The following is a 13,845-nucleotide window of genomic DNA, read 5'->3' as shown; positions in this document are numbered from 1 at the left end:
AAAAATGATAAAGACAAAACATGGCACGATTTTCTCTTTCCTCTTATCTATCTTAGACTCCATGGCACACAATGGCCTACCGGTCACACAAAAGGAACAATGGCTTTTGTTTAACAGATTACCGTCTTAGGCGTAAGAATCATTTGAGAAGACGCAGACTATATCAATAATGACATAAAAATATCTATTTACCTGTGCACGTATCGGAGTTCATGAACGCTCTGGACAGCGAGCACCATCTCAGCGATGTAGAAACGGGCCATGTCTTCAGGTAGGCGGTCTTCAAACTTGGACAGCAGGGTTAGAAGATCGCCGCCGCAGTAGTAGTCCATTACTAGGTACTGGAAAAAACGGTTTACGTTATCCAACAGATCTTGTGAAGGCATTCTTGCACACAGGGGCAAAGGCTATGACCCGGGGCAGGCGTGGCTCACTCCGCGATTTCGTCGCGCCGCTAAAAGTACACGCGGCCCACACCAATTTTGGTGTCTAGCCATAGTAGTTGCCGCGCACCGCTACGGAATGGATGCCTGTTCGCGCTTGCGCCACCTAGCGGTCATATCTGTCGTAATAGAAGCGTTTTGGAGATTTAACTTTCTGTACCTAGTACTATTATTTATTCTGTGCCCGGGTTTTCAAGACTTTCAAGCTAAGAAGGGGAGAATCCGAACATAAATGTCAGTTTACAGATCTTACGCGCTGCGGCCACGAGCGATATATCACTTCTCCTTAAGGGTCTCCGGCAAGCTCGGTTCTCCATACAAACGTACTTCCGCTATCATTTTAAAACGGCTAGCTAGATTGCTCTGAAACTTTGTACTTACACAAACTGTATAAGATATATCTATGCCTGTAATTAGTTTATGTAGCTTCAGATACCATACTTAAAAAAAAATACAGCGAATTTAAGTTTTTCATACAAAACTTAAACTGGAGCTATATAAACTAATTTCAGACCTAAATATAACCTCATGTCATTGTATGTGCAGTTTCATTTTCATTACAATCCAACACGTAGTTTCGAAAATGAGGACGGAACTACGTTTGTATGGGAAGGTGCAATTCGGCCGAGCTTGCCGGGGACTCTTAATACCAAAGATGCGAGAAATTAGAGAGATACGCCACTCACCAAATTGTGTTCGTCCTGAAAGGCATAATGTAGGTTGGTGATCCACCGCCGGTCTCCGTACACTAAAACATCTCGCTCTTCTTGAAAACATGCTGTCTCCGCGCGCTGCAAACATCACGAACATCATAAATAAGTAAACTTATAGGACATTTAAATATATTAATAACGGGTCACTCACGTGTTTTAAGTCGAAAACGCTCGACATGTTTCACTCCGTACCGAGGAGCGTCATCAGGAGCTTGCGTTGACGGTGACGGACCGGCGCAGACTGCGGGCCGCAGCCCTCCGCGCCCGATGACTCAGCTCGGTCCGTCACTGTCGACGCAAGCTCCTGATGACGCTACTCGGTACGGAGTGAAACATGTCGAGCGTTTTCGACTTAAAACACGTGAGTGACCCGTTATTAATATATTTAATATGTCTGTGTCTCACGGAAGTTTTGTTATAGGACATTCTTACTAATTAATCTTAGATTGTCCTTGCTGCCCTAAGGGCTTGTATGTGCCTAGCTGAATTGTCCAAATGTTACATTCGTAGGAGTCATCCAAAAATATCAAGCCTTATGTACTACACTAAGGATTGAATTTCAAAACATAATTTCTGGTGCTCTCACAATATTTGAAGAATAATTATGTATGTTTCCAGTTTAGGCTTGTGTAGTACATGTACTAAAATCAAAAGACACGATTCCCTCCACTGTACTAGACCGAACTATTCCCTAATGATTCTGCTCTTAGTACGTTTTAGTACACTACACGCGAACGAAACAGAATGGGAGCGAGGACCGAGGAGTAACAAAGACAGCAAAGCGATCCGAGTGATCCGATCGAACTAAGCGTCGACTCGCCGGCTCGCTGCTCGCCGAGCGCGTGCGAGCAAGATGGCCGAACGGCTCCCGCCCGGCCGGCTAGTATGAGCGAGATAGCAGATAGCCGCTTGTTATGCTCAGTTTCTCTCGGTGTACTAACTAAATGTACTAAAAGACCGAACTAGTACAGTTGTGAGATTGTCATAGACCTAGCATTACATAGACCAGCTATACGCGTGCGCCCGTAAGGGATAGACATAGATGACGTCATAAACGTGGGGATACCATATTGGTAAAAATTACCCCAATATTTGATATCACGTTGGGGCGATTACCCTGGAGGCAAAGTTAGCTTGTTTGACGGTATTAAAAAATTGTTAAATAAAATGTCAATGGGCCGTTCTTTTTAGGCGTATAAACAATGAAATACCTCCTATAATTCGCGCAGGTGGTACAAAACTAAACATGTTTAGTAAATAAAACGTAAAATAAAATGTATTATGGGTTTTAATTTAAAGAAATCACAAATCGCAATCACACCAATTAATGTACACCACATTTAATCTTCACAACATTTGTTTATTTATTTTTTGGAATTAGAAGTACGAAAAAACTTCGAGGTCAAAATTACCCATAAAATTATGATATTTTCATCTGGTATCCCTAACATGATTGTTATGCAGCTAAATTAAGAAGAAGTTTAAAAATGGCTGACCTCAGACTCCTACCTACCTACGTAATTTGGGCGGATAATTTTACAAATAATGTTTTGTTAATTTGCGTAAATAATTGTGATATTTTTATTGAAATCGTTTGATTCTACATTGCTTTGAGTGTAACGTAATTTTACGATGTTATTCTCACATATTGCGTTAAGAGGAAGGTGTAAAATACCGTACTTACGTGTGAAAGGTTATGATCTCATATTTTTGCTCAGAGCGGCTATTACAGAACAATTCACCAGTATTTTATCAAAGTTCAAGCATTCAAAACGCTAACCATCACTATATTTCATAAGAGAAAGCACAATTTCATACAAAACAACGATAATTAAACAAGCAACGAACAAACATGACATGTCACGTACTTATTTGTTTGCCACAACCTCGGTTGTGGCAGCGGTGGAAAAGTGAAACTATGACAAGGACAAACAATAACAGCGCTTTCTCTGCTACTCCTACTGAAAGATACATAAGACTATCCCGTTCGGTCATTTTCCCCCACTCCTCATGACCGATCCAGTTATACTAGATTCATGGAGATTGTACTAGTTGGGAGCGATCTTTTCAGTGAACGAGCATGCACAACTCTAATCCAGTTTCAAGGTCCTTCAATGGTTTAGGTTGTGTATTATCTAACGGGAGTTACACGGTGCAGAAATAATTAATTACATTAAAGGCGAACTTATCCCTTATTGGGAACTAAATGAACTTACCTTAAGCATCTCCCATTTGTTAAGTATCTTCATGGCATACACCCGTTCGCCTGTGGTAGTTGAAACAGTTCCACCGGGCACTGTGTTCGCGCCTGCATCTGTGCCCTGCAAATTCAAATTAAAACTCTAATGCCAATGGAATAGGGTTGTTTTTAAGCAAACCTTGTTCTCATTTCGATAATATAAATCCCTTTATTCATATCAAGATGTTACCACCGACAGCTTGTGCTGTTGTCAGCTTTATCTTAAACATTCTAGAAGCAAAATCGACTTTACCATCAGGAACACAATACTACAAACATACAGGTAAGTCTGGCTCAAAAAAGAGCACTGGCGTTTACTCCACCGACAAGCGTTTATTCTTAACCCACGGATGCATAGATAAAGATTTTTGTTTTGTTATTCGTCAATGCGCGAACGTGATAACAGATCGGCATAAATAATCAAAACTCAATTATTTATTTAAAATTTATTGCACAATTTTTTACATAAAGAGTAGGTACAAATGGTGGACTTAACGCCTTGAGGCATTCTCTACCAGTCAACCATTGAACTAAACAGAGACAGTTAGTTTGGTGCAGGATTATAAGGTGTGGATATGAAAATAGACACACGTCGAGACTACTATGATTACTATAGGTACAGTCAACCAATTTGATGCCTAGGCCACTATAGAACCTTGTCGACATGACATACATCACTCAATTAAGCACTGTCGTAGAAGATAAACAAATTAATTCATTATGGCATGGTTCTAGTGGCCTAGGAATCAAATTGATTGACTGTACTTACACAAATATACATTTTAAATATACTTAGCTAAATGAGTCGCTTAACATCAAACTCGGGTAAATCCATCTGTCAGATTATGCGATTTAGGTGTTAAGAAAGGGTAATAGGGTAGATATTTGGCGAGAGGGTCGAATGGATTTACCAGAGTTTGAAGTTAGCGACACAAATATGCTAAAGTGTAAGAGCTTATTACGCTATCCTAAATGAGTGACTAACAAGAGGGACGCCGCTATACGTGAGAAACGATAGGATGTATCTCTTATCGCGTCTCACGTATAGCGGCGTCCCTCTTGTTAGTCACTAAATAATGATAGTGTAATAAGCTCTTTAGACCCGTGGTATTTAAGGAGTTAAGTAATAAGGATGGTGTTATCATACCTGCATAAAAGACGCCCTGACAACGCACACCTCTCCGAAGGCGCCTCGCCCGATCACCTTCACCAGTTCGAAATCATCACGTGATAGTCGCAGCCGTTTGAGGGCTGTTGCCACTGGCTTCACTGTGGACGATAAACAAAGAAAAACTTGTAAATATGGCCAATGTGAACAAGAAAAAAAACCGGCCAAGTGCGAATCGGACTCGCGCACGAAGGGTTCCGTACCATTACGGAAAAAAACAGCAAAAAAATCACGTTTGTTGTATGGGAGCCCCATTTAAGTATTTATATTATTCTGTTTTTAGTATTTGTTGTTATAGCGGCAACAGAAATACATCATCTGTGAAAATTTCAACTGTCTAGCTATCACGGTTCATGAGATACAGCCTGGTGACAGACAGACAGACGGACGGACAGACGGACAGCGGAGTCTTAGTAATAGGGCCGTTTTTACCCTTTGGGTACGGAACCCTAAAAACGCAACCTGTCCAGTACTCAAATGCAGTACTTCAATTTTCAGCTGAGACATGGAATTGATGGAATATCATCAGTTCAAAATGGTGTCTTCCATTTAATTATGTTACATGTTTTTTTTTCTTACCATTGTGCGTGGGCAATACTGAAAATTCGTATAATGAGCCACTTAGAGATGTCTCTATCGTAAGGAAAATTTGTACGTAGTGTCAGAAAGAATTAAGAAATGGTATTATAAAATAATATGTTTTTACAGTTTTTGAGATTATACTAACTTTCAGTACTTATGACCTACACTGAGCCCTGCGTAAAGCGATCGGCCATTTAGTTAGAAATTCATAATGGCGGCCTCGTTTCTCAGACTGCTGCCGCAGCACTCTTCGTACAACACAAGCAACACGTCGAGGAGCGTCTCCACAGTTCCACATTGAGCCCAGCGTGATACAATCGGACTAATAAGTGACAACTTTACAATGGCGCCCAAATTATGCCTGTTTTTTTTATGTTTCTTACCGTGTTGTATGAAGTCCGCAACTGCCTTCTGAAGTCACAAACTGCTATCTCAGCACATACTAGCGTCTCTTCACAAAGCCCCGCGAGAAGCGATCGGTCTATAAAGTAAGAAGTTCACAATGGCGGCCACTTATTTTTGTTTCTTACCGTGTTGTATGAAGTCCGCAACAGCCTTCTCCCTTCTCAGACTGCTGCCGCAGCACTCGTCGTACAACACGAGCAAAACGTCGAGGAGCGTCTCCACACTGAGCCCAGCGTGGCCTTGGAGGCGTCGCGCGAGGAACAACGTCTCGATCTGCTTGAGACGTTTGATGCCCAGGACTGGAATAATATGATGTGATGAATATATTGATAATGATTAGTCTTGTTATGTTGCGCCGGTACAATTCATAAATCTTACTGCTAAAGACAAGTTCCACACTAGTCAGTTAAATCTTACTATTTATACGAGTTGAATTTTCCTATTTGTGTTGCATCAACGAGGAAGCATCCTTTAACAATTCCATAGCCTCCTAAAGGGGCCCACTGACTATCAGTCCGCCGGACGATATCGGCCTGTCCATTGACTGTCAAATTTTTGTTCTAACTGACAGGCCGATATCGTCCGGCGGACTGATAGTCAGTGGGCCCCTTAAGGCCCAGCCATACAAATGAAAAATCCAAGATTTGCCACTGAAATTTGGAAATAGAGTTGATATTGCGTTGTTGGAAATTTTACGAAACAAAGCAAAATCGACCTTGTTCCAATTGAATAGGATTTAAAATTCGTCTAACTGAAGACGTACGTAGGACCTTGGGCCTTAGGAGGATAAATAAATATGGGTAATTACTATGATCACATTAAAACAACAATATTGTTTAGTGATTTCTGGTTTTCCTTTTCTTCACATGCTCATTTTGCTCAAGTATAATAAAAAAAAATCTGAAGCGTACATTCGTGCAGCTTCCAGACTCTAGCTAGCTTGTGAATTCGAACACATTTAATATTAATTTATAAATTAATTTTATTTAAACTATAGGAAAGCACGATGGTCATGAGGTGACTGTAGGCACAGTTGCCATCAGATATATCGGAGCGGCCAAGGCGCTCACAAATATCTGAACACGCCTCTATTGTCAGGGCGTTATAGAGTGCATGTTCAGATATTGTGAACATCTTGGCCGCTCCGATATATCTGATGGCGACTGTACAAATGCCATGAAGGCCTATAGTATCCCGTGTGGATTGGAAGATAAGAAGGCAGTCACGTTGCAAGGGCGCCAATTCTTTAGATGACCAGCGGACCTTGAGCACTATTAGCTCATCGTGACAAAAAGACCGGACATCAACAACGTTAGCAAAATGATGCCGAAAAATTTGGTTAATTTAATATTTGGGGCATTTTCTATGAAAAGGGACCTTATTGTCGATGGCGCTTACGCCGCACAGCTTCGCGCGACATTGTATTTATATCGGAGCATCGATAATGGCGTAAGCGCCATCGACGATAAGGTCCCTTTTTATAGAAAATACTACATTTATTTAACAATTAATGTTATCTAAACTATAGGAAAGCATTATGGTCATGAGGCGACTGTACAAATGCCCTGTCCCGTGCGGGTCGGAAGATAAGGGGGCATCTTACTCTTTTACTCCAATTATGGCTTAATTAGAGTGACAGAGAAAGATGCCCGCAATTTGCTAAATACGGTATTCGCGGTAGCCCCTGATGTCCAGAGGAAATCGATCAAGCTAGCCGTGACAAAAAGACGGGACACCGACATCGTTAGCAAAACGATTTCATTGAGTAGAAAATTAATAATTTAAGACTTTAATCTATTTTTGAAATTACCTCAAAGCACTTTATCTAAAACACGCATCAAAGATCCTTGTCTAACATACTTGTTATGCATGAATATTTAAGCTTATCCCCAAATCCATACAGGTGTCATTTAGATACAATGGACAGGAAGTATTCGAATGATTGTAAAGGATATCCCCCTCCATATGTGAACAATTCCTAAACGGTTCTGTAGTGGCGCACCAAACATGGACAAGACTAAAGTATACTCAGGAGCAAAGAAAACGGGACACTCTGTATAGAAATTTTCATATAATGTGACCCGTTTTGACTCCTCTTGGGTGATGTGTGTATGTCTTTTATCATAGACTTTTTATTGACTACATTGAGGTTCACCTATACATGTTTTATTTAAGGCCAGTACACACCAAAAGACTGTCACATCGATCTTTCTTTTTTTACTATTACTTAATTCTGTGCCTCTACCATTTTATTTATAGCTTTCAAACTTCAGTACATCCTAAAAAAAATCCTATACCAGACACCATTCCATTTGAAAAGTATCATTAGGAACATTGAATCAGTAAACAACTAATTAATACCTATTGTATCAATTTAATGGTGTGAATCATTCAACAGGATAAAACTGAGCCTCACTTACTGAGGAAATGATGCATGTTAATCAACGTCAACACAATTTGTTAACTATTCTAAACCTTCTTGCAATCACATAAGGTCTACTATTGTATTGCTCACAGTATAGCTAGCCATATTTGTATATATATTCATAAATATGTTTCTCCTAATATTGTGGGGACAAAGTGATAAATTTGTATAGATACTTGTTTAAGACTATGGATAATATGTGTATTTTTATTTGGTGAGGCAAAAATAAAGTTAGAACACTTAGGAAACTAAATGTACAATGTATTCCTATAATTGTATCAGCTGTATTTAATTGGGGTCATATCTTACTGACTTTGTTTCATCTTATTGAGCAGTTCATAAAGTATTGTTTTCTTATGAGGCTATCCTCATAAGAACGCGTTTATGAATAACCCCATAAGTACCTAAAGCCTGACCAGGAATATATGATCACGCGCCATGTTGCGGAATTTCATCGGAACTATTTTTTTCATACTATACTGAACTGTCACCCTATACATGAGAAAGAACAGCGCCCTCTTGACAATGATCATATATTACTGGTCAGGCTTTATGTACTTATGGGGTTATTCATAAACGCGTGCCTGAAGTAGCTATGAATTGTTTGTCTTTATCTGTCAAGGGATAAAACATAATTTAACTAAATCAGGTCCGTAGTTTTATAAATGAGGGATTTACTATTTATTTTTCAATTCAATCACTACACCTTATAAAACAAAGTCCCCGCCGCATCTGTCTGTTTGTGTGTATATATGTGCGCAATGAACTTAAAAACTACTGAACGGATTTTCATGTGGTGTTAACTGATCAATATAGGGATTCTTTGAGGAAGGTGTGTAATTTGATAAGGTTTTGTGTAAAAAGCAATTTTGGAGGTGTTAAGAGTAAAAATTTTCAGAATTATGAAAATTGTATTTATGATAAGACTTATTACTTAACTTATGTAGGTAATCTGTGTGTTGTCTGTTATAGTGTAAAATAATGGATTGTCTTAGGCGCCAAAAAAATCACTGCAACTTTCACCTACATAAGTTTGTTTAGATCCTGTATAAATTTTTTTACACCTTCTTGTTTTTTTTTAACAAAAACAAAACCCCAATCACAAAGTACGGTTCAATCTGCGGGAGTTTAACCCTTTTATTATAAGCATTGAACTATTATTACTAACGTATAGAACCGGCACAGAGAACCAGTATTTTCAATCAAACCACAGAAGCGGAGCGTGAATCTCGCGACCTAAAAGCGTAAACGCCATGAATCTTACGGCGCTTACAGCGTTTTGGTCGCGTGATACAGGTGTGTGATTGCGACAATTTCATTGTTTGGCATTTCGTCTCTATAGCAATAATAACTCAGTGTTTATAAGTGTACCTTAGGCAAAAATTACCACCCTATACACATATATTACATTACTATTACTTAATTCTGTGCCTCTACCATTTTATTTATAGCTTTCAAACTTCAGTACATCCTAAAAAAAATCCTATACCAGACACCATTCCATTTGAAAAGTATCATTAGGAACATTGAATCAGTAAACAACTAATTAATACCTATTGTATCAATTTAATGGTGTGAATCATTCAACAGGATAAAACTGAGCCTCACTTACTGAGGAAATGATGCATGTTAATCAACGTCAACACAATTTGTTAACTATTCTAAACCTTCTTGCAATCACATAAGGTCTACTATTGTATTGCTCACAGTATAGCTAGCCATATTTGTATATATATTCATAAATATGTTTCTCCTAATATTGTGGGGACAAAGTGATAAATTTGTATAGATACTTGTTTAAGACTATGGATAATATGTGTATTTTTATTTGGTGAGGCAAAAATAAAGTTAGAACACTTAGGAAACTAAATGTACAATGTATTCCTATAATTGTATCAGCTGTATTTAATTGGGGTCATATCTTACTGACTTTGTTTCATCTTATTGAGCAGTTCATAAAGTATTGTTTTCTTATGAGGCTATCCTCATAAGAACGCGTTTATGAATAACCCCATAAGTACCTAAAGCCTGACCAGGAATATATGATCACGCGCCATGTTGCGGAATTTCATCGGAACTATTTTTTTCATACTATACTGAACTGTCACCCTATACATGAGAAAGAACAGCGCCCTCTTGACAATGATCATATATTACTGGTCAGGCTTTATGTACTTATGGGGTTATTCATAAACGCGTGCCTGAAGTAGCTATGAATTGTTTGTCTTTATCTGTCAAGGGATAAAACATAATTTAACTAAATCAGGTCCGTAGTTTTATAAATGAGGGATTTACTATTTATTTTTCAATTCAATCACTACACCTTATAAAACAAAGTCCCCGCCGCATCTGTCTGTTTGTGTGTATATATGTGCGCAATGAACTTAAAAACTACTGAACGGATTTTCATGTGGTGTTAACTGATCAATATAGGGATTCTTTGAGGAAGGTGTGTAATTTGATAAGGTTTTGTGTAAAAAGCAATTTTGGAGGTGTTAAGAGTAAAAATTTTCAGAATTATGAAAATTGTATTTATGATAAGACTTATTACTTAACTTATGTAGGTAATCTGTGTGTTGTCTGTTATAGTGTAAAATAATGGATTGTCTTAGGCGCCAAAAAAATCACTGCAACTTTCACCTACATAAGTTTGTTTAGATCCTGTATAAAATTTTTTACACCTTCTTGTTTTTTTTTAACAAAAACAAAACCCCAATCACAAAGTACGGTTCAATCTGCGGGAGTTTAACCCTTTTATTATAAGCATTGAACTATTATTACTAACATATAGAACCGGCACAGAGAACCAGTATTTTCAATCAAACCACAGAAGCGGAGCGTGAATCTCGCGACCTAAAAGCGTAAACGCCATGAATCTTACGGCGCTTACAGCGTTTTGGTCGCGTGATACAGGTGTGTGATTGCGACAATTTCATTGTTTGGCATTTCGTCTCTATAGCAATAATAACTCAGTGTTTATAAGTGTACCTTAGGCAAAAATTACCACCCTATACACATATATTACATTACTTTTCGTATTTTTTTCTTATGCAGAATTTGTATTTTTTTAAGCTAATAAAAAAAAATCCACTCACTTGGCACATTGTTAAAGGGCACCAGCGCCCAATCTGGTGAAGAGTCCTCGTCGTCCGACATTCTGCACTCACACTACACTTGCATGTCCGTACACTAACACTAATACGTAGAAAAGCTACCGTAAACTTAAGGCAGTTTATTGTGTGTGTTGCTTTGATCCATTGTTGCATGTACCTGTAAAAAATGTTAACCGTTAATAACATTTACCTGAGGTTATATTTACAAACCTATTTCCCATACAAATTTATTATATTTATTTAATTGACGCAAAAAATTACACAGCATTACAGCAAACTAATACACTGTGAAATTTAAAACAGACAGTATTATACAGACTAGTGACATGATACGGACTTAAGGAGAGGACAAACAGTAGGAACAAATGCAAAAATGAGAAACTAATACAAAACAGAAGATTCTCGTTTATCCATCCTCTCACAGAACTTCATACACTATTTACTCAGATCCACCCAACTAGCAAATACATCACATTCCAGTGCTGATGTGAGGAGTGCATTAATATATTTAAGAGCGCGGACTAGTGGTTTATAATATTAACCATCTTAGGGGGAATTTAAATATCCTACCGTCAATACTGGCGTTGAGAGTCTGCCTAAGCTAACTTTACACCAACTTGAGCAAAACAAAGTGAAGGATTGTCATTATTAACATCATATTCTCATAGAAATTTGATATAAATGATAACATAGCCGTACTTTGTTATTGCAAATGCCATGCAGTTAATATTTTTAATCAGAAATATTTATTGTGTAAACTGTGTAGGTACAAGAAATATAATTAGATACATTTTTTAATAAGTATCAAAATTAAACAATAGCTACTGGTAAGTTTACTAGGATTCGTTCATCTAATAGACCAGTCTTAATAAATGGGGTTGGCAACTGTCAAAGGTTTGCAGAGATGGCACCATTATAGCTTGCCCCTTTTTCTATGAGATTTGGCTTAAAGGACTGGCATCCAGGGCATTAAAAAAACAAAACTGACACAATTCTAGGGATTGACAGGGCAAGCTATGCTGGCGCCATCTGCTAAGCAATTCGACCGACCAACCCCATTATACACTTTTGCAACATGTTGCTGCACTGTCAGTAAATTAGCATTAGTATTCATTTACACAACAAACTAAAGTAATCATATCACACATTAAAATTCTAAAAAAAGATTCTGATATAACAAGTAATTTACAGGATATTAAAACCAAGAAACAAGTTACTTTAAAGTTAAATACCATGACTTGACATAAGTTATGATTTTTATCAGATAATAATGTTTACAAAGCATTTACAGCTGCTCTGTGTCAACACAAGTTTTGTAATCAAAGCAATAAAGCAGCTACCAGCTCTCAAAGATAAGAGATAAAAATAAATAAATAGGTGTAGGTGTTTAAAATTTCTTAGTCACCAAATACCTAAATATTAATAGCATCTCTGTTTACCTTTCACTCAAGTTTTCATTAAGAAAAGTCGATATTAATAATATAAAAGGTAAAACAGAATAAAAATGACAGTAGAGGCAGAGGAGCAAAAAAACTAAAACGCCCATAACAGCTTATAAAGCAGGAAATCAAGGCGAATTTCACCATTGTCTAACAACACAAAAGGCGACAAATTACTTTCTATCCATTCATCACAAGGTTGCGGCGACACTCGATATTACAACTCTTTCGCAACCCAATCCAAACGTAGATTTGAATCTAAATACCAAATCATTTTTTTTTACAAAAAAACTATAGTTAGAACACCGATGACATATCGATACGTTTCCGCATCGAACCTATAAATAAACAATAACATATTACTTGCGTGAGACGAAAATAACAGCCCGTTGTAATGCTATATTTCCAGTTTTAATTTTGTATTGTTCCGAATCCTATAGCACAGAGATCTTAACCTAAATCCATTCTATCGATTGTTATGCAAAAACACTGGAGATGACTCATTGTTGTCACTTTGTAAAAACACTTTAGCTTCAACATTATAATATTCACCTGAATTTTTCTATAAGTTTAGGAGTTAATAAATTAGTTAAAAAGTCCCCGAAGCGGACATTTTACTCGGGGGTAGCCAGAGGGCTCGGTCGAATCCATTTTGTTTGACGTTCCTTGACAAACTTGCTAAATTTTACGCGGTTGAATAGAATGCAGTGAACGGGCTTTGTTCCGTACAAGATCGCTCAGGAGACGAATCACTCACTGCGTCATACGGAGCGTAGTAACCATAGACTCAAAGCATAGACAATAAATAGAATCCACTTCAAAACACGCAAATGACGTTCTTCATGAAGTTTTGCATGTTTTTAATAAAAAAATGAAATTGATTCCTATGTGTGTAGAATATGTGTCACAATTTGTATTAGATTTGATCAAAAAATCACTTTCAATTTATCAGAGGCAACTCGTTCGTCAACTTTTCTCTCATTCTATGATTTAATCCACATCTCACTCTCTTTTGATAATAAATTAGATTGAGTAACACGTTCTTATCGTATTTTGCAGCCTAACCCTGGCCCAATAATACTCATTAGGGACAAGGGTATGAGGGTATGCCTTAGAGCGAGCAAGTCTTATTTCGATTTAATTTCACATATTCCAGCGCACATTTACGTGATTTACTTCCATTAGCTTGGGATGTTGATCCAAAAAAATATTATGATTTAAACGGAAGGAAGGTGTAACTCGCCCTTACGGGTATAACATAACACACTATTGCACCGCACCAAGGTCACGGTGCGCCGCACTCGTAAGTGAGAACAAG

At 37.8% G+C, this 13,845-nt stretch overlaps 1 protein-coding gene across 1 annotated transcript in view; it reads right to left on the bottom strand.

The window, feature by feature from the left end:
• LOC134751907 (serine/threonine-protein kinase Genghis Khan) overlaps positions 1 to 13,295 on the bottom strand; it is an 80,437-nt gene extending 67,142 nt beyond the window's left edge. Inside the window, exons 1-7 of the mRNA XM_063687460.1 lie at positions 13,080 to 13,295; positions 11,071 to 11,245; positions 5,676 to 5,849; positions 4,543 to 4,664; positions 3,373 to 3,477; positions 1,130 to 1,234; positions 193 to 341 (exon numbers count right to left, since the gene is read on the bottom strand). Of these exons, the coding sequence (XP_063543530.1) occupies positions 193 to 341; positions 1,130 to 1,234; positions 3,373 to 3,477; positions 4,543 to 4,664; positions 5,676 to 5,849; positions 11,071 to 11,131 (716 nt within the window). The 5' untranslated portion in view covers positions 11,132 to 11,245; positions 13,080 to 13,295. The remainder of the gene's footprint in view (positions 1 to 192; positions 342 to 1,129; positions 1,235 to 3,372; positions 3,478 to 4,542; positions 4,665 to 5,675; positions 5,850 to 11,070; positions 11,246 to 13,079) is intronic.
• Positions 13,296 to 13,845: the final 550 nt, after the last annotated feature.

This window comes from Cydia strobilella, chromosome 23, assembly GCF_947568885.1.
Source record: "Cydia strobilella chromosome 23, ilCydStro3.1, whole genome shotgun sequence".
In the NCBI taxonomy this organism is placed as follows: Eukaryota; Metazoa; Arthropoda; class Insecta; order Lepidoptera; family Tortricidae; genus Cydia; species Cydia strobilella.
Note: the sequence above shows the minus strand (reverse complement) of the source record. Positions and strands in the feature narration are given on the sequence as shown.